This window comes from Lepidochelys olivacea (genome assembly GCF_965140295.1).
Source record: "Lepidochelys olivacea isolate rLepOli2 genome assembly, chromosome: 14".
NCBI classification, from domain to species: Eukaryota; Metazoa; Chordata; order Testudines; family Cheloniidae; genus Lepidochelys; species Lepidochelys olivacea.
Genome location: NC_140424.1, coordinates 40,459,892 through 40,480,591, shown reverse-complemented (window position 1 = coordinate 40,480,591; position 20,700 = coordinate 40,459,892). Strand labels below are relative to the sequence as shown.

The 20,700-nt window shown below is 49.8% G+C and overlaps 1 protein-coding gene across 2 annotated transcripts; it reads left to right on the top strand.

Annotated features, from left to right (window-relative positions):
- The first annotated feature begins 3,325 nt into the window (after window positions 1-3,325).
- LOC311530810 (uncharacterized protein) lies at window positions 3,326-13,359 on the top strand. 2 transcript variants are annotated; one of them, XM_084647748.1, is made up of 5 exons: window positions 3,326-3,574; window positions 5,699-5,786; window positions 6,329-6,455; window positions 6,962-7,075; window positions 7,411-13,359. In XM_084647748.1, the coding sequence occupies exons 2-5, from the start codon at window positions 5,763-5,765 to the stop codon at window positions 9,435-9,437; spliced, it is 2,292 nt and encodes a 763-aa protein (XP_084503874.1). In that variant the 5' UTR covers window positions 3,326-3,574; window positions 5,699-5,762; the 3' UTR covers window positions 9,438-13,359. The 2 variants fall into 2 exon arrangements, with proteins under 2 accessions (XP_084503874.1, XP_084503873.1); XM_084647747.1 differs by having other exon boundaries at window positions 7,408-13,359.
- Window positions 13,360-20,700: the final 7,341 nt, after the last annotated feature.

Here is a 20,700-nt window from a genome sequence, read left to right as displayed (position 1 = left end):
CACAGTATAAAGTTAACTAATGCACGTCTCCCTAGTGAGCCTCAGTTCCCCAAAAACAAACCCTCAGTATTTATGCTGGCCCCATGCAGTATTCTGATTGGCTAGCATAGCGGGTATAGCTACCGATCTAGAGGAGGATTTATCTCTTTCATTGTCTTCTCGTCTCAGGCACATGGTCTATCAAGGATTCCCCCGAGGCAGTGGTTTCCAAAGGAGTCCCATGCCCTGTGGACCTTTTATTACTAATTTTCTCCTAATTAATACTTTGGAAGGGACTGCAGAAGGGGTACCGACCAGACATCACCCCACGGTTACGCTCTCATCAATCATTCACATAAGCTGTCAGCGCGATGCCTTCCAAAGGGGTCATTCTGGTCATTTTGCCCTGGGCCAGCTTGTGCCAAGCTCACTGATCTCATGTTTATACGTTTTCTTTACCTAGTGAGCCGGCATATTGACTGACAAAGGTCGGTAACAGAACAGACACGCAGAATAGAGAATTTCCACTTTAAACGTTTGATGCTCAGAAGGCCCTGCTCCCAGAATCCTCTAGCAAATTCAAACATGTCAAGCCGTACCACATTCATGTTCACCACATTCATTAATAGGAAGCGCAGTAATTCATAATAATTCAGCACCGTCCCAACACCCTGGACAGTGAATCTCCTTGTTTCCACCCCTGTCTCAGTGCGAGGGAGTCGTGCTTCTGCTTCAATGGGTGTCAGTTCCCTGTCACGCCCACCCTTTTACCTCCCCACAAAAACTCATCAGGGCTCTGCCAGTCCTAACTTTGCCTTGCAGACTAACACTGGGCGCAACCTTGTCTCCAGCCCCTCTGACGTGTCCTTCTGTAGTGACCACCCCCTCTCCACTGGACACTCAGAAATTCCCAGGTAGGCCATCGGGACAACACCAGCTTGTTTGATTCAACTGAGGATCAGTGCCAACAGAACATCACAGCACTGAGATATATTTTTAGTGAAAACAAACAGGAGTTTATTAGCTAAGATTGAAGAGATAGTGAGCGAAGCAATAAGACCAACAGGTTACACACCAAACGCCAGGTATAACAGGATTCAGATAGGCTAAGTTTAACTTTAACAGGTAAAATCCATGGCTAAAGCATTCTCCTAGGGCCACCAGCCACCATTGATGAAATCCCCCTTTTCATGAATGCAAAGCATGCTCTCCTTTTGGCTTCCTGAAGGACTGCAGGGTGCTGTTCTTGTCCCCCAGTTATAGTCCAGTAAACTGCTGAAATGGTCTGCCCACCATTGTCTGATTTTCAGTGTGCTCTTTCTCTTGGTCCTATATGCCAGTGGCTCTCAGTCTTTCCCCACCACGGTACCTCTTTCAGGAGTCTGATCTGTCTTGCCTACTTGGCTCACTTAAAAACAATGTGCCTCCTCTGGCTGGCATTTCCCACTTGCCTGCCTCCTGCCGAAGGAGAGTCAATTAATTTTTTTTTTAGCTTCTCCCAAGGTGGGGAGCTGAAAGCGGGCTGAAGCAGGGAAGGGGATGTAGATAAGGTGGGATTGAAGGGGGATGAAGGATGGGTCAGGGGCAGATGCAGGGGAATCAGGGAAGACATAGGGGACAGATGAGAACAGGGCTGCAATAGAGGGAAACTCTGAGTGTGTGTGGGGGTCACTGCAAAGGAAAGGGGGGATGTGGGGAGGGGAGGCTGTGGGAGCAAGAGGAGACTGGCTGGGGAAGGGAGGGAAAGGGGGTGGGGGTCGGGGAGAAGGAGAGGGAGAGATACAAGAGCAGCTCCTCCACCGCATGGGGCAGAAGAGGAGGAGGGGCTGCCCCACCCAGCAGCCAGAGGGGAATTCTTTTACTGCAAATAGTCAGGGAAGTTTTGGGGGTTGGTGGAGGCTTCCACCTAAGGGCTCAGAGGCTACAAGGCAGGTATCCTGACTAGGGATGAAAATAGCATTTGAAAAGTAACTGTTTCAACTATTAAAATTGTACTGGTTACACGTTAAGGAGTTCACAACATGGGCATCTGCCCAGCATCCCGGCTGTTAACCTGACGGGTTTAGCCCGGCAAACCACAGGTGGAGAGGCTGGAATTACTCTGGGCCCAGTGGAACATTTTTTAGAGTAGGGGTGCGGTTCCCCCGCTTCTTCCTGTCTGCACCCCCCAACTTCTTCAGATGGGGCCGGGAGCAGGGCCATGGCTCTGAGAGGGGGGGAGTCGGGACGCAGACAGGAGTAAGGGGCTTGAGGCTGGTCGTGGAAGCTGATGAAGTCATCCCCGTCGTACTGGCATTTCCCCGCCCCCCATGGGGTGTCCCAGTCCATGGCCTGCACCCCGTGGAACCCTGGGGGAGGGCAGGGACAGAACTAGGTCAGCAGCCAGAAGTGCTCAAAGATCATGCGTCCACCCCCCTGCCCCCTCCCCATCAGTTGACAGAGATTACCACGTTCAGGGGCTTTTTATTTGTCCTCTGGATTTGCTCCTTTCTGGGGACACTGGGAAGAAAGGTCCTGTCACCTACAGCCTGAAGGCGTGTGTTCACCACCAAAGCAGGTGTCTGACCCGCAGCACAGCCAGGGCCTGGGCAGGAAGCCTGGGACATGGGAGGGACGACTGTGAACTGCCCTGGTATTCCAGAGACACTGTTTGTGCTTCCCCAGGGCCCATAGAGTGGGGCTAAGTGTTTTCCTTTCACCTTTCCCATTGCTTCCTGATTTCTTTTATTAGCTGCTGTTTAATAAATTGCATTTGTTCTGGGGTATAGATAATGGTCAGGGAAGTATCCAGAGCGGAGGAAGACCCGGAGTGGGGACGCTCTAGCCCGTGTCCTGAGTGGTCACAACCAGGTTGGGGGGCAAGGCCCTCAGGAAGCCTGGGCCCAGCCTTGTCGGGGTTATAAGGACTTTGCCACACAGGAGAGTGGAAAGGGAGCCCCGAAGGTGAGGCAGGCTCTGGGTGAGGGAAGAGGAAACTTGGCCTCAGATCCTTCTGCTATTCGATTCCACGGGGAGGCAGGGAGGCTGTTTAAATTTGTTAGTCTCTAAAGTGCCACAAGTACTCCTTTTCTTTTTGTCAGGAAAGTTCCCCACAATAGCGGGATCATTTCCCTGCTTACCTCTCTGCATATTTACTGGTTTCTCCTAAAGTTAATTAAGTATTTTAGGAAAATGTGACACCTATTTCCCCAGGCTAGATGAAAAACGGTCCCACCCTTCTGACCTTGGAGCCTGGGAGTGTAACAGGAGCCGGGCACAGGGATGCTGCAGCGGCGGTGGGTTGATCGCTAGGACCCGGGAGCGGCTGGGGGGCGGCTCTGGGGGGAGCGATCGCGGGGCTCAGGCCCAGCCGCAAGAAGTGACTCGCAGCCGCTGCGGGGACTCTGGCTCCCAGGCTCCCGGCGAGATCCCCGAGCCCCGGCGGCTGGTGCTGGGAGCCCGGAGCCCGGGCTGCAGCCGGGAGAGGGGAACCTCCAGCCGGGCCCTGCCCGCTGCTCCCCGGGAGCCTCTCCCAGGGCAGAGCCCCCAGCCCGGCCAGGGCCCCTTCCCGGCCCGGGCCCTGCCCCTGCCCCGGGGGGCCCCGCTCGGAGGGAAGGTAAGAGAGACCCGCCCCCCCCCCAGGGTCACCCCCGGGCTGCAGGGGGCGGCTTTGGCCCCGGGCTGCTCCCCGCGGAGCCGGCTGCGATTCCCTGCCCCGGGCCCAGGAAAGCTGCCGCAGCTCCCGGTGTGTGCGGGGCGGGGGCAGGATCACGCCCCCCCCCCCACTTGCTGCTTTGTTTCCCTGCCCCTGGCTGGGCTGGTGCGAACAGAGGCTGCAGCTCAGGGAGATCTGAAGGGGGCAAATAAGGAGGGGCAGAAGGGGGGCCGGGGCCAAACTGGATGCAGGGTGGGGGGCCCCAGCTGGGGGCCGGGGAAGGAGAGGGGCCCAGGGGCACAATCTGGGCTGGGGGGAGGGGGCAGCACAGGTGCTGGATCTAGGCTAGCGGGGCCCTGCCGCACCCCCTGGCTTGGAAAGGTTTTCATCCTATCCAGGGTTTACAGTTTGGTTCAATGGCTCTCAGTGCCCCCCAGATTGTTTCAGCCCCCTTGCCTGGGACTAGGAGCCGGGGGTAAGAACGAGGTACATCTGGCGGGGGGTGAACCTAGGGCTGTGGGAGGCAAGCCCCCCTACACACGGTAGGGGCAGGATCCCAGCCCCTAAACACCCCCAACATCTTCCCCACCCGCTGAGCGTGTGGCCCCAGCCTTCCCGGTCCTGGGGCCCAGGGAGTGCATACGGACCCAGCCTGAACCCCAGGGGCAGCCTAAGGAGAAGCCTGACACGTTCCCCCACAGGGGCCGTGCACCCCACCTCCGCAGTCGGCTCTGACTCTCAGCCAGCTTGGAAAACAGAAGGGTTCATTGGTCGCTGAGAAGACAGCATAGAACAGAGCTAGTTAGCACAGAAATCAGGAGCATTCAGCAAAGTCCATCTGGGGGGGAATCCAAAGTCCCGAGCCCTGGACTCTCCCTGCTGAGTCCCAAAATGGGAGACTGATCCTGCTTCCAGCCCCCCATCCTCAGTGATGCCCAGCTGGCCCTCCCCCGTGCTTTCTCTCTTTCCCAGGAGAGCAGTTCATCTGGCCTTCCCCTCTCTCTTTGTTCTCCAACACCTTCGGCTGGCTCCCTGCAGGGGACAGGCTCTGACCATCACTTGCCAGGATACAGAATTTGGGGCATTCTCTACGCCCAGGCAGCCACTCTGCTGTCACACCTGCCCTCTAGAGGTCTCCACAATGATCACACCCCTGTATCCCTCCTGTTTGATACTTGTGTAACACATGGGGAAACTGAGGCACACACACAGTATTCAGAAAAAACATTAAGAACATTCCCGCTTCATCACCCACCTCTGAGACCAGCCCAGGGGCACTTTCTCCAGTGGCTGGAACCGCTCTGACCATACCAGCCCCTGAGCCTGCTGGTGATGGAGAGACTTGGGGAAAGGGCTGGAGCTGGGCAGGGAAATGCACACAAGGCACCTTTCAGGGACCGGCTGGTGAGTTTGGCCTACAAGGGGAGGGGCTCCCTGTGTCTGTGAGTCCCAGAGTTGCTGCCCTCAGTGACACAGCCTGGTTCAACCCCTGTTACCAGTGTCCATGGCTGAGCTGCCTGATGAGAGCAAAGGCTCACGCCAATGGGACAGTCACCCGTTCTCCCAGGGTGAGGGAAGAAGATAAAAAGGGAGAGCGGAGAGACTTGAAGGGCAGCAGGAACAAGAAGTGGGGAGGGAGCTTCCCAGCTCCCAGCCCTGCCCAGATCCATTCCCTGCACCCCCGGGGCAGTCCGCTCTCCTGGAAACAAGGGCAGGAGCTGAGAGAGGAAAAGCCAGTTGCTCGCTCTGCTGAGCACCGCGCTACTTAGGGAGATGGGGGAGAGCTAGAGGGGGTCACAATACACTGTGGGGCAGTACCCTGAAGTGACTCCTTTGATTCTGCTCTTTTTCCAGCGTTTGGCTCAGAGATGCTGCTCTGGGGAGGTTTAGAAGGGACGTGGTGGGTTAGTTCTAAGCAGGGGGGGCTGGCCGGGGAGGTAATGAACTAACTGGGTTTGTTCCCAGCATGGCAGAGTCATAGAATCAGAGCGTCTGTCTGCAGGGAGAGAGCCTGGGGGGACTTGGGGAGTGACATGGACTCCAGCCCCTTATGAAACCTGATCAATCTCCCTGCTCCTCTGACAGGCTGAGGAATCGCATCCACGTTTCGCTCCAGATCATCCCGTCTTCCAGGAGACAGGGCAGGGAAATGGCTGTGATGGAGCCAGCTCAGGTAGGGGATTTTCAGGGGGCTTTTGGTGGTGGGGGAAGGGTAGTGTAAAGGGGTTAATCACCCGGCTTGGGACGGGGTGTGATAAACCTGCTGGAACATGATCGACCTGGGCCTGATTTTCTGAACAGGCCCATTGGCAGGTGGGGGGAGGGGAAAACTCCATTTCTGAACTAGGGAACAGCCCCCTAGGCAGGGCTGGGAAAACTGACCAGACTCCCAGTGCTGGAGCCTGACCCCACTGGCCTGGGGCTGCTGTGAAATACGAAGGGAAGCTGTCGGGATTCCTGTCCCCGTCCCCGGCTCAGAGCTCTGCTTCCTGTGTCAGTCTGTGGCTGGCAGGCATGTGGGAAATGAGAAGACCCTGCCCTGCTCCGTGTGCTGCGGGGGACAAGGAGCTCTCACCGTCTCCCAGCCCCTGAAGCCTCCTGGCTGCTCTGAGCAGGGTGTAGGGAGGATTCTGCTTCTCTCTCCCTCCTCCCCCATGATTAGTGGGATTGTGGCTGGGGCAGCAGGTGCTGAGAGGGGGACTCTTGTTGTTTCAGATGCCGGTGACCTTCGAGGAGGTGGCTCTGTATTTCACCCAGGGTCAGGGGGCTCTGCTGGACTCTGCTCAGAGAGCCCTCTACAGGGATGTCATGCAGGAGAACTACGAGACGGTGACCTCGCTGGGTAAGGGATTCCTGGCCCCTTGGCTATTGGAAGCTGGGGGGGTCTGCGTGTCTGACACCGGTCAGGTTCTTCCTTCATCACACTCCAATGAGACCAGGGTGTCAAAACCTAAGGCACATACTAAATCATCCCCACCCAACCCCCCTAGCTTGCACGGTGGAGAAGCCGTGCATTGTCCTGTCTGTGTTGTTTCTCGGTCGCACACAGAATCCCTCTTCTCTCTCCTCCTTGGGAACAGCTCCAGCCATGTGGAGGGCTCTGGGCTCCACAGGTTTAGAAATAGGCAGGGGTTTAACACTGGAGCTGGGTGTGCGTCCCAATTCCCCTCACTTCCCCAGACGTCTGCCTCCCCCGAGGGGGCTCAGTGACCATGTTCCCGTCCTCTTAGATTCCACTTTCCCCAGCACAGCAAAGGGACAGGTGCTGCCCATGGAATATCCTTTCTGACAGATGCTCTCTCAATCCTCCACAAACCCTGATCTGGTCTGATTTCACCCCCTGCACAGGATTCCCCCTTCCCAAACCTGACCTGATCATGCGGCTGGAACAAGGGGAAGAGCCATGGGTGCCCGATCTTCAGGCCTGTGAGAAAAAAGAGATCCCGAGAGGCTCCCACACAGGTGAGGACTGACACAGAAACCATCTGGTGAATGAAGGAAAAAGTTGAGAATCCCCCAAATGAGGTATCAGTAAGTGCCCTCAGTTCCTTCCTCATCTCATCCAGAGCAGGGCTGCAGGCAACATCTGTCACTGACGTCGCTTCCCACATGTCCTGTTACCTGCAGGAGTTTCCTTCCCTACTTTCCTTCTCTGTAAAAGTTTGGGTGGGAAGTGGAGGCAGAATCCAATTGCTCCATCTGAGCAGCTTTAGCATGGTGGGTTTTCCCCCGGTGTGATTCCTCTTAATTTCTCCTCAGCACAATGACTCCTGTCTGCATTGTCTCTCTCCCAGCAGGTGATGAGAGAGTGAGTGAGAAGAAGGAGGGGAATCAACAGCAGGAAGTTTCATGGGACGGGGAACCGCAGGGGACCTTTGTGGGAAGAACTGAAGGGATTTTTTCCCAGTACTTGGCACAGGGAGAAGCCTGGGGAAATTGGCAGAGGTCAAAGAGGCTGCTGGGAAACCACTCAAGGGAGCAAATGGATGAATCTATTATATATGGGGAAGGACACAGGAATCCCACAGCCCGGCAGACAACCCCCAAGGAAGACAAACACTATGAATGCCTCGGTTATGGGAAAGGATTTGTTCTAAGATCACAGCTTGCTACACTTCAGGCAATAAATATTGGAGAGAAAACACTTCAATGCTTGGACTGTGGGGAAAACTATAATAAGCACTCACAACTTACTAACCATGGGAGAAGCCAAATGGGAGAGAAACCCTCTCAGTGCCTTGAGGGCAGGAATTGTTTGAATTGGAAGTCAGCACTGATTACACATCAGAAAATCCGCACAGACGACAGACCCCATAAGTGCTTAGACTGTGGAAAAAGTTTCATACAGAGGTCAGTCCTTGTCAGACATCAGGCAATCCACACTGGAGAGAGACCCCATAAGTGCATAGACTGTGGAAAAAGTTTCATACAGAGGTCAGACCTTGTCAGACATCAGGCAGTCCACACTGGAGAGAGACCCCATAAGTGCATAGACTGTGGGAAAAGTTTCATACGGAGATCACACCTTCTTATACATCAGGCAATCCACACCGGAGAGAGACCCCACAAGTGCTTAGACTGTGGGAAAAATTTCATACAGAGATCACACCTTCTTATACATCAGGCAATCCACACTGGAGAGACACCCCATAAGTGCTTAGACTGTGGAAAAAGTTTCATACAGAAGTCAACCCTTGTTGTACATCAGGCAATCCACACTGGAGAGAGACATAAGTGCTTAGACTGTGGGAAGAGTTTCACACAGAGGTCAAACCTTCTTATACATCAGGCAATCCACACTGGAGAGAGACCCCATAAGTGCTTAGACTGTGGGAAAAGTTACATACGGAGGTCAGACCTTGTTAAACATCAGGCAATCCACACAGGAGAGAGACCCCATAAGTGCTTGGAGTGTGGAAAAAGTTTCATACGGAGGTCAGACCTTGTTAATCATCAGGTAATCCACACAGGAGAGAGACCCCATAAGTGCTTAGACTGTGGGAAAAATTTCACACAGAGGTCAAACCTTCTTATGCATCAGGCAATCCACACAGGAGAGAGACCCTATAAGTGCTTAGACTGTGGGAAGAGTTTCATACAGAGGTCAAACTTTCTTATACATCAGGCAATCCACACAGGAGAGAGACCCCATAAGTGCTTAGTCTGTGGGAAAAGTTTCATACGGAGGTCAGACCTTGTTAATCATCAGGCAATCCACACAGGAGAGAGACCCCATAAGTGCTTAGACTGTGGGAAGAGTTTCACAGTGAGGTCAAACCTTGTTAAACATCAGGCAATCCACACAGGAGAAAGACCCCATAAGTGCTTAGAGTGTGGGAAGAGTTTCACACAGAAGTCAAACCTTCTTATACATCAGGCAATCCACACTGGAGAGAGACCCCATAAGTGCTTAGACTGTGGGAAAAGTTTCATACAGAGGTCAAACCTTGTTGATCATCAGGCAGTCCACACAGGAGAGAGACCCCATAAGTGCTTAGACTGTGGGAAGAGTTTCATACAGAGGTCAAACCTTCTTATACATCAGGCAATCCACACTGGAGAGAGACCCCATAAGTGCTTAGACTGTGGGAAAAGTTTCATACGGAGGTCAGACCTTGTTAATCATCAGGCAATCCACACAGGAGAGAGACCCCATAAGTGCTTGGACTGTGGGAAGAGTTTCATACGGAGGTCAGACCTTCTTATACATCAGGCAATCCACACTGGAGAGAAACCCCATAAGTGCTTAGACTGTGGGAAAAGTTTCAGACAGAGGTCCCACCTTGTTAAACATCAAGCAATTCATACAAGAGGGATACCATAAGACTCTCGGAAAGGTTTCAGAAACAGATCAGCTCTTCTAAAGATCAGGCAATCCACACACAAGAGACCCCCATAAGTGCTTAGACTATGGAAAAATGTTTCAAATATATGTCATCCCTTGTTTTACATCAGAGAATCCACACAGAGGAGTGACCCCACAAGTGCTTAGCCTGTGAAAGACCTTTTAAATGGAGGAAAGAACTTGTTTCACATCAGGCAATCCACACAAGAAACACACCCAATTGAGTGTTTGGACCATGTGAAAAGTTTCACACAAAGATTCAATCTTATTACACTCAGAGGATCCACCCAGGAGAGAGACCCCATCAGTGCTCAGATTGGAAAAATGTTCCTACAGTGGTCAGACCTTGTTAAACATCAGCTAATCCACACAGGAGAGAGAGACCCCATCAGTGCTTAGGCTGTGAGGAAAGTTTTATATGGAGCAGCCCATGTTTTACATCAGAGAATCCGCACAGGAGACCCCATAAGTGCTTAGACGATGGAGAATGTTTCATATCATGGTCAAGTGCTTGGACCATGGGAAAGGTTTCAGAAACACCTCAGCCCTACAGAACATAAGCCAATCCACACAGGAGAGAGGTCCCATAACTGCTTAGACTGTGGGAAACATTGCAGAAACTGATCAGTCCTTGTTTTACATCAGAAAATCCATAAGACTCCATAAGTGCTTGGACTGTGGCAAAAGTTGTACACAGAGATCACACCTCATTAAACACGGGAGAATTCACACATGATCTAAACTTCTGTGACACCTGGCCCAAAAGAGTTAAGAACCTTGCAGGCTAATTGACCCAGATTCAACCTTTAGAGACATGTTAAAAGAGTGTGTAAATGGTATTTGGGGCCATTCAAAGTAATAGAGACAAGCACTTTGAAATGTAAACTGGTGTTGTTAAAAAACTGGAAGAAGATAGTAGGGCTGTTGATTAATTGCAGTTAACTCGTGTGATGATTAACCCCAAAAAATTCATCGTAGTTAGAAAAATTAATCTCGATTAATCGCATTGGTAAACAATAGAATACCAATTGGAATTTGTTAAATGTTTTTGGATGTTTTTCTACGTTTTCATATCTATTGATTTCGATCACAACAAAGAATAGAAAGTGCACAGTGCTCACTTTATATTATTTTTATTACAAATATTTGTACTGTAAACATGCACAACAAAAACAGTATTTTTCAGTTCCCCTCATACAAGTGCTGCCATGCAATCTCTTTATCAGGAAAGTGTAACTTAGAAACACAGATGATTTTAATTATATAAGTGCGCTCCAAAATAAAACAAATAAAAACTCAGTGCTACTTCTTTTTCTGCCACTCGCTATGCCAAACAAGTTTGTTTACATTTTCGAGAGAGAATGCTGCTTTGCTTCTAATTTATGATGTCACCGGAAAGTGTGAGAAGGTGTTCGCATGGCATGTTTGTAGCTGGCAATGCAGGTATTTATGTGCAAGATATGCTAAACATGCCTATGTCCGTTCATGCTTCGGCCACCATTCCAGTGGACGTGCTTCCATGCTGACAGTGGCCATTTAAAAAAAAAAAAAAAGCATTAATTACATTTTTGACTGAACTCCTTGAAGGAGACTTGTAGGTCCCCTGTTCTGTTTTACACACATTCTGCCAAATATTTCGTAATATAGAAGTCACAGATAATGACCTAGCATATGACGGGACACTTTCACTGCAGATTTCACAAAACGCAAAGAAAGTAACAATCTGAGATTTCTAAAGATAGCGACAGCATTCGGCCCAAGGTTTAAGAATCTGAAGTGCCTTCCAAAATCTGAGAGGGACGAGGTGTGGAGCATGCTGTCAGAAGTCTTTAAAGAGGAACACCCTGATTGGGAAATTACAGAACTTGAATCACCAAAATAGAAAATCAACCTTCTGCTGGTGGCATCTGACTCAGTTGATGAAAATGAGCACGTGTCGGTCCGGTCTGCTTTGGATCATTATCAATTAGAACCCATCATTAGCATGAATTCATGTCCTCTGTAATGGTGGTTCCAGCAGGAAGGGACACATGACTCTTTAGTGCATCTGGCACATAAATATCTTGTGACGCCGGCTGCAACAGTGCCATGAGAATGCCTGTTCTCACTTTCAGGTGACCTGGTAAACAAGAAGTGGGCAGCATGATCTCCTGCAAATTGTAACCAAACTTGTTTTTCTGAGGGACTGACTCAGCAGGACTGAGTGAAGTTGTAGGCTCTAAAATTGTAGGCTCTAAAATTTTACATTGTTTAATTTTTGAATGCAGTTATTTTTTTGTACATAATTCTACATTTGTAAGTTCACCTTTCATGATAAAGAGATTGCACTAAAGTAATTGCAATAGGTGAATTAAAAATTGTTTATTTTGTTTTTTACAGTGCAAGTATTTGTAATAAAAATATAAAGTGCTCACTGTACACTTTGTATTCTGTGAAAACAACGAGGAGTCCGTGTGGAACCTTAGAGACTAACACATTTCTTTGGGCGTAAACTTTTGTGGGCTATAACCTACTTTATCAGATGCGTGGAGTGTATTCTGTGTCACAATTGAAATCAATATATTTGAAAATGTATAAAACATCCAAAATATTTAAATAAATGGTATTCTATTATTGTTTAACAGCATGATTAATCACAATTAATTTTTTTAATCGCTTGACTGCCCTAGCAGACAGTAATTGTAGAAGTCTCTGTTTACCTATATCTTGTTACAGATTAACAGTGTAACCAAGGGGTTCCTGTCTAGGACTGTATTTTGTTAATTCAGAAGTCAAAAGGAAATATTAACATTTAAATGAAACTTGGGTGTAATAATGTCATTGTATATATATCTCTTTTTAAAGTTTGTGGTAAACTGTCTGTGAATGGCTTTATGGATAATTACCTTATATTAATCCATGTAGTTTTATTACCTGTGACGTTTGGGAAATAGGAGGTTACTTCCAAAACCTATTGTTCACCCAAGGACTGCCTGCTGTCAAGAGGCTGCAAAAACGTCTATATAAACTCTTGGGACCTGATCCGTTTCTCTCAGATCTTCTTAAGCTTTATTCGTGGGAAGTTTGAGTCGTAAGACTGAGATCTCCAGTCCTCTCTGGACCGCCCTGATATTGAACATTTGGACATTGGACTAGAACGTGATGAAATTGTTAGGCTATAGATATTCAAGCCTGTCTGTAAAGGCCTATACTTTAAGAATTTAGGGATATGTTTATTATTTAGCTAGTTATAGAGGTATAAAAGAAAGAATCTGTGTAAGGGCCTTCTCTGACCTTGACGGTCTGAGGCCCTGTTCTTAGGCTAAGGCCTTTGGCCAAGCAGCAGAGGCAGCCATAAGCTGGGAAGCGAACGGTCACCTCCTCACATTCCAAACTAGTTGAAATAAAGCAATCTGGGGATAAAAAGGTGATCCGATCTATCACCTCCAGAGGAAGGGAAGAGCCTAGAAGATGTAAAAGGAAATTTAGTTTGATAGTTTTCTGTCTGGTAAGAACTCACTTATCAATAGACACAGCTGGGAAACCCTTATGTCTTTATAGATGTAGTTGTGAAATCCTCACTTTTGTATTGTTTTGTCATTATAGTTCCCATTTTGCTATTGTTTATTTGCATGGTCTCTGTGTGGTTCTGTGATTGTTTCTGTCTGCTGTTTAATTAATTTTGCTGGGTGTAAACTAATTAAGGTGGTGGGATATAATTGGCTAGCTAATCATCTTACAATATGTTAGGATTGGTTAGGAAAATTTCAGTAGACTGACTGGTTAAGGTATAGCTAAGAATATTACATATAAATTAGGGGCAAACAGGAAGTAAGTTGGGATTCAAAAATAAGGAAAAGGAACTTGGATTTAAGCTTGCTGGAAGGTCACCCCAATAAACATCGAATTGTTTGCACCTTCAGACTTTGGGTAGTGTTGCTCTCTGTTCATGTGAGAAGGACCAGGGAAGTGAGAGGGTGAAGGAATAAGCCCACTAACATCTTGGTGCTGTGACTCGGATGCATCACATTGGATAGGTGAGTGGCAGCCTGTAAGTCCCCCTCCCCAACAGTCCGTGCAGCTGCTTGGAGCGGGTATGGCGAACGCTTGATGGTAGTTGCGGGTTCTGGCAAACTGGGGTAACGGATTTTTTGAACAAATGGATAAGGAAGAATCAGGGCCCATACCAGGTGCAGGGGTCCACCTGGGATAAGATTGAGAAGGAGATGGGAGAGTTTCTGGGAGACCCAAGGGAAAGGAGTGTAGGAAAAAGGGAATGGTATGACAAGGTTTGTGTGCTGGGATGGCATACTGGGTAAAAAGGGAAGCCGATCTCCTCCCACACATTAAGGATGTGGAGGGAATTGTGGAACAGCAACGGATTTTAACAGAAAAATCTGTGTTAGCAGTAGAGGTTTTGAAGATTTGAAGGCACGGGATGCTGCACAGACAGAGGAGTTTTGTGAGGCAATCCGGAGAGAGAGGGACGAACTGCTGGGGAGAGTAGGAGGCTTAGAGGAGGAATTGTATCAATGTAAACATAGGGGCAATGGACTTGGGGACCCCAAACCATCCTCCCCACTAATGGAACTGAAGGAGACACCTCCACCACCCTACCCTGAAAAATCACTGTCCCCACCACTGCCGGTGGATGTTGTAAGCCGGCGATCCACAGTTACAGCCCCTGCGAGAGAGGCTACCCGGGAGGAACTGCAGGAGGCAGGAATAGTGGCCCCGGTTGCGGGGTGGGGGGACCATGCCCCACAGGTAGTAGAACAGGCAGAAATCCGCCCCTTGTCCCTGAAGGACCGGGAGGCAGTACTGGGCCGCTTGGGAAAGGTACCCCGGGATGATTGGGATCAGTTTGTGCTGTGGCTAGTGGAGGTGAGCAGGGAGATGGAGGGTCTAACTCGTGAGGACCAGGTGATGTTATGGCGTAGTCTTGTGGGACAGGGCACCTTAGGAATCGATGTGGCAGGAGTGGCACATCCATTTCTAATCCCCAGACAGGTGGCAACACCGTTGTTTGGGGTGTACTCTCGTACTGCGGGGATGAATAAGATGAAGCGAAGCCCTGGGGAAACAGGGTGGGATACACTTAATGTCATACAGGCCTGGGCACAGTGCTGGGTGCATCCCCTGGATGATCCATGGGTGATGCCCCAGACAGGGGCACCGGGACCTGGTGGGGGTGTGGAGCAGGGTAGGGGTGTGGAGTTGCTGGAGAAATGGTTGGAGCTGAACGATCCCCAGTTCGTGGGGCATTTAAGGTTGCAGCATCATGAACTTGCTCCCAATCAACTACCCCAGTTTCTGGAACAGACAGATGAGTGGAGGCAGATGCATCGGGGGGAGAGCCAGTCCATGTTATTACTGCGGGGGATCAGTACAAGGTGGAAAGGGGTGGGTCAGCCCGGAGGGGAGGAGGTAGAGGGAGAGGCCGTGGCTTTGCAGGGGGAGGGGAGGTAGTCAGGGACGAGCGGGCAGCTATACAGCAACAGATCCAGAGACTGCAGGCTAAACTGACTACCCAGGATCTTACCAGATCAGGGGGAAAGTGGCCCCAGAGGCCAGGGGACTGGTACGGCCTGAAATGCCAGACACACAATTTTGCTTGGAAACAGCAGGAATGTGTTTGGTGCCAGGACCCCCGGTCCCCCTGTGGGAGGGACAGAGGTGGGTGCTGCGACTTAGGGGTGCCCTGGGAGGCATCCTGTCCATGTTCTCAGTTTAGGACGGGACGCATCTGGTCACCCCACGCTCCAGGGGGCGATCGAAGGGAGTCCCACGAGGGATTTTTTGATAGACACTGGAGCAGCCATCAGCTTAACCACATGGTGGGCAGGGGAGACCCTCAGAAGGAACTGTGACAATTGTAGGGGCAACGGGAGGGGAGACACAGTTAACCCTGAGGTAGGGACAGATCAAAGGAATCTGGGGGGAAGAGGAGATTATGTGGGGTTGTAATATGCTTCATCTGTTGGGGGCAGGAGATTTACACAAACAGGGGCTTGTACTGGACTTAGCCAATTGGGTGTGTTTACTGGGGCAGACGCAGGACGGTCAGGGCGATACCATTCCTATGGGGATAGCCACTACGATCATTAAAGCAGCACATGCCCTCCCACCACCCCCGGCTGGGTGGGAACACATCCCTGTGTGGGCGAAGGATAACCTGGGTTGCAGTAGGGGCAGCATGGAGGTACTGCTGGAGGGAGGGGACCCTCCCCCACAGGAAAATATTGTATCGTTTCTGTGTGGGAGGGTATTGTTGCTCTCCGTTCGTGCAAGAAGGACCAAAGAAGTGAGAGGGTGAAGGAACAAGCCCCCTAACAGAAATGATTCTGAAAAGGACTCTTTCCAATTCTAACACGCCATCTCGATGGTGAAACTGACCTCAGGACTCTACTCGCTTCTCTGTGTCTAATGATCTTTTAGCCAATACTGTCTATTCTTCTTTTAATAAATCGTAGTTTAGGTCACGAGAATTGGCTGTAAGCGTGGATTTGGGTAAGAACTGAAGTATTCATTAACTTGGTGGGTAACATGTCTGATCCATTGGGATTGGTAGAATTCTTTATATGGTGAAGATTTTCAGGAATCCCCATCAGAATCTCAAAGGACATTTTCCCACATCAGGTATCGTAAAAGACCTGCCTCTGTTGCCACTCTGTCAAATCAGTTATTTTGTTACAGCATCTCCCATGCCATGAAGGGTTTACAGAGCTGAATGATGCCTCATGCCTGTGCCAGGTGACTTTCTGTGAAATTAGCCTGTAATTAAAATCCAAAGTTAATACCCATTAAACTTGACAGCAATTCCCTACGTTGTACTCCTGGGTGGCCTCGTCGATGGGAACCGCTGTGTGAGCTCTGTGAGCCCGGGACAGATGGCAAATGAGACAGATCGAAGTTTGATCCTCTTCACAGACTTTTTGGAGCCTCCTGGTGTTCCCCACACACCCCGTCCCCTCCTGCTCCTTTTGCTGCCTGGAAACTCAGCCCACTGGCGATTTCTACCATGTTTGCCAGCTGCCTGTTCAGCCTGACGTTTCTGTGTTGCTCAGTTCCTGAGGGCAGGAGACAACTGTATCGGATCCCTCCCAGCACTGGCTGACGTGCCCGACACACCAGAGTGACAGCTTCTGTGAACTACTGCAGACAAATGGGACATGGAGCTTCCTCCTGGAGACTTTCCAGGAGGTTCTCTGTGGCCATGGCTCCCTCTGGGCCATTTAATGAAAAATGTACCACTAGGGCTCTGGTCCTGCAATCAGAGGAACCGCCCTGTAAGGATGAGCCTGTAGGAGCAGGAGCTGTGTGTCTAAGGCCGGATAGTCAGGCTTGGTAGAATTCATTTATATATATATATATATATATTAAAAATTTTGACAGATGTTTATTTTTAAGCAATTTTATATTTATTGATTTAAACGTTCACAGTTGCACAAAAATCTGGGTTTTAAGCATTTCATTCCAGTTATCAATTTAAATGTTCATAGTGGTGGGAGATTTAGAGCGGGATCAGACAATATTTGGGTGAGACAATAACTATTTAATGACCGTAGAGACAGATTCAAAAAGTTAAAGCTTCATAACCATTAAAATAGAGATTTTCAAGATCACATGTCAAAATATGCAAAGTAAATATTCTTAAATCAATGTCTAATAAGTTCTCAGGCAGCATCGTTCTTACTGTGCCTATTGGTAACTTTCAGTTATTAGTAGTGCAAGTATTTTTTGCTGGGTTTGTGTGTATACCGTGAAATCAACATTTACTGACATCCACCGATAAAAGTCTAATCCTGCCAAGTCTAGTGATATGAAATTCACAGGAGAAAACCTAGGTTAAGCTGAGATCAATGTTTCAAAGGCCCGATTCTCATGTACACCGAGGCATCTCTGGCTCAGTGTAAAGAAGATGCGGTGTTTCCAACACTCATGATTCTATAATGAGTCTCATTGTATTTGTTGTGTTTGTTAAAGTCCCAGCTCCTGGAAGCATGTGATGAGGTGAGACTCTTGGCTTTCCTTTCCTAAACAAAGGAGGTTTCTGGCTTTCTTGGTTGCAGAGAAAAACTTTAGAAAAACTGACCTGCACTCAGGTCACATTTTAAAGTTCTGAGAAATCAGAAGGCAAATACAGTAACTCCTCATTTAAAGTCGTCCCGGTTAACGTTGTTACATTGCTGATCAGTTAGGGAACATGCTTGTTTAAAGTTGTATAATGCTACCTTCCAACGTCCTTTGGCAGCTGCCTGCTTTGTCCACTGCTTGCAGGAAGAGCAGCCTGTTGCAGCGAGCTGGTGTGGGCTTGGAACCAGGGTGGACTGGCAGCCCCCCATCAGCTCCCCGCTCCCCTAAGAGGGAAGGAAGAGGGGGGCTAATGTCAGGGTGTCCCCCTCCCCCTGCACCCTGCTTACCCTGTCTTCCATAGAGCAGGGGGGACACATGACAGGGCTCAGGACGGAGAGAACTTCCTGGCAGCAACTTGCTGATTAACTTAACAAGGCACTGTCCTTAAGTGTAGGTCAGCTTACTTAAAGGGGAAATGCGCATCTCTCTCTCTCACGCACACAGAGTGTTTGTCTCGGTCTGCCATGCTGTCTCCCCCCCCTCCGTGGCTCATTCCACGAGAACCCAGGCATCATCAGCCTTTCTGGCAAACGTTCCCCTCCAGGAAATCTGCAGGGCTGCCACGTGGGCCTCGATGCATGCCTTCACGCCGCGCTACGCCATTGTCCATCAACCTCGTGAGGATGCGGCCTTCGGCAGGGCGACCCTTCAGTCTGCAATACCTTGACTCTGACCCCACCTCCGAGGTCAGGCTTGGGAGTCACCTAACTGGAACTGATACGAGCAAGTACTCGAAGAAGAATAAGGGACTTGCCTGAGTTCACACAGAGCAGGGAACTGAACCTGGGTCTACTCAGGGTAACTTAGGACTTGTCTACACTTGCAAGTTAGAGCACAGATATCAAGCGCCATGACCGGGACCCAGTGCAGGGTTGACGTGAAGGAGCTGCGGAATGCCTACCACAAGGTGTAGGTGGCAAACGGCCGCTCTGGTGCTGCCCCATGACTTGCAGCTTCCTGAACAGGCCCATGTTCCGAAAGATGGGTGCATCATGCACCTTTCTGGACCAGCCTGCGTTAATCTCCGTGAAATGCCCACGGAGATCCACAGGCGCCTGGAGAACCATCGAGAAATACCCCTTCTGATTAAGGTACTCGGAGGCTAGGTGGTCTGATGCCAGAATTGGAATATGCGTCCCATCTATCGCCCTTCCGCAGTTAGGGAAACCCATCTGTGCAAAGCCATCCACAATGTCATGCACATTGCTCAGAGTCACGCTTCTTCTGAGCAGGATGCAATTAATGGCCCTGCACACTTGCATCAACATGACTCCAACAGTAGACTTGCCCACTCTGAACTGGTTAGCGACCGATCAGTAGCTGTCTGGAGTAGCCAGCTTCTAGACTGCAATAGCCACCCGCTTCTCCACCGGCAGGGCAGCTCTCAATTGTGTCTTTGCACTGCAGGGTGGGGGCGAGCTGAGCACACAGTCCCATGAAAGTGGCTTTCCTCATCCGAAAGTTCTGCAGCCACTGCTCGTCATCCCAGACTTGCATGACAATGTGATTCCCACCACTTGGTGCTTCTTTCCCCAGCCCCAAAGCTGCATTCTCTGGTGATCAGCATGTCCGTGAATGCCACAAGCAATCTCGTGTCGTATGCGTTATGCGAGTCGACATCATCGTCAGACTCCTGACTGTCACTTTGTAGCTTAAGGAGTAACTCGACTGCCATTCGTGATGTGCTGGCGAGACCCATCAGCATAGTCCTGAACAGTTCGGGATCCATTCCAAGACGGAGCGCGCTGTACCAAAAAAGTTGAAAGATGGCGCCAAATGCGGAAGGAAGTGAACGGACTTCTGGGATGCGAAGTGATGCACTATGGGGCATTGGGATAGGACCCAGGATGCCCCGTGACCTCCCTCCCCCTTCCCACAAGTCTCAGCATCAAAATGGGAAGAGGTGCTCTGTGGGATAGCTGCCCATAATGCACCGCTCCAAAAGCCGCTGCAAATGCGGCCATGCCACTGCGGTTGGAGCTGAGAGTGTGAATACACGGCAGCGCTTTCCCTGCTGCTGTCTCTCTGAGGGCGGGTTTAACTCCAGGTGCCCTACAGCTGCAAGTGTAGACGTAGCCTTAGCGCCTTCGCTACTGGGCAAACCTTTGCCTCTGCCGACAGACCCTGGGAGAAGAGGACAGAGGGACACACGCCCACACACACAGACTTCGAAGAGAAACTGCTGAGCTTCAGTTCATTTGCCAATTTGACACCATCAGCTCAGGATTAAACAAAGACTGTGACTGGCTCGCCAACGACAAAAGCAGTTTCTCCTCCCGTGGTGTTCACACCTCAACTGCTAGAAGAGGGCCTCATCTTCCCTGATTGAACTAACCTCGTTATCTCTAGCCTGATTCTTGCCTGCATATTTATACCTGCCTCTGGAAATTTCCACTCCAGGCATCTGACGAAGTGGGGATTCACCCATGAAAGCTTATGCTCCAATACGTCTCTTAGTCTATAAGGTGCCAAAGGACTCTTTGTTGCTTTTTACAGATCCAGATTAACATAGCTACCCCTCTGATACTTGACACCATGAAAGGCACTGCATTTAGCCGTACGGAGTGGAAATCCATCAACCTCATGAAGAAACTTGCACAAGTACAGACAGATATCATCTTCCTTTCCAAATGCAAATGGATGGACATCATACCAAATGAACTGAAGGTGAAAAATCCATTGCTATCTACATACTGCACAGACCACAGTGAGAGATTATGCCACACACTATCAAAGAAACTGAGGAACCACCTGATCAGCATCAGGAAAACATCAAAAAAGAGCTCTCCAACCTGGAGACTTTCATAAATAACCAACCTTCCACACAAATGGACTTTACTAAAGTAGGACAGGAGATCTACACTACACACTTCACCTCTCAACCAAGGAAAAAGGACTGTAAGCTATCTAAACTCCTACCTGCCACATGGGGCCACAACAGTGGTACCCCTAACTCACCCAGCAGTATCGTCAATATATCCAGCTACACACTCAGCCCGGCAGAAGAGTCTGTCCTATCTCGGGGACTCTCTTTTTGCCCCAACACTCCCAAGAACATGATACAGTTCTGCGGTGATCTGGAAGCCTACTTTCGCTGTCTCCGACTCAAAGAATACGATCAAGATAA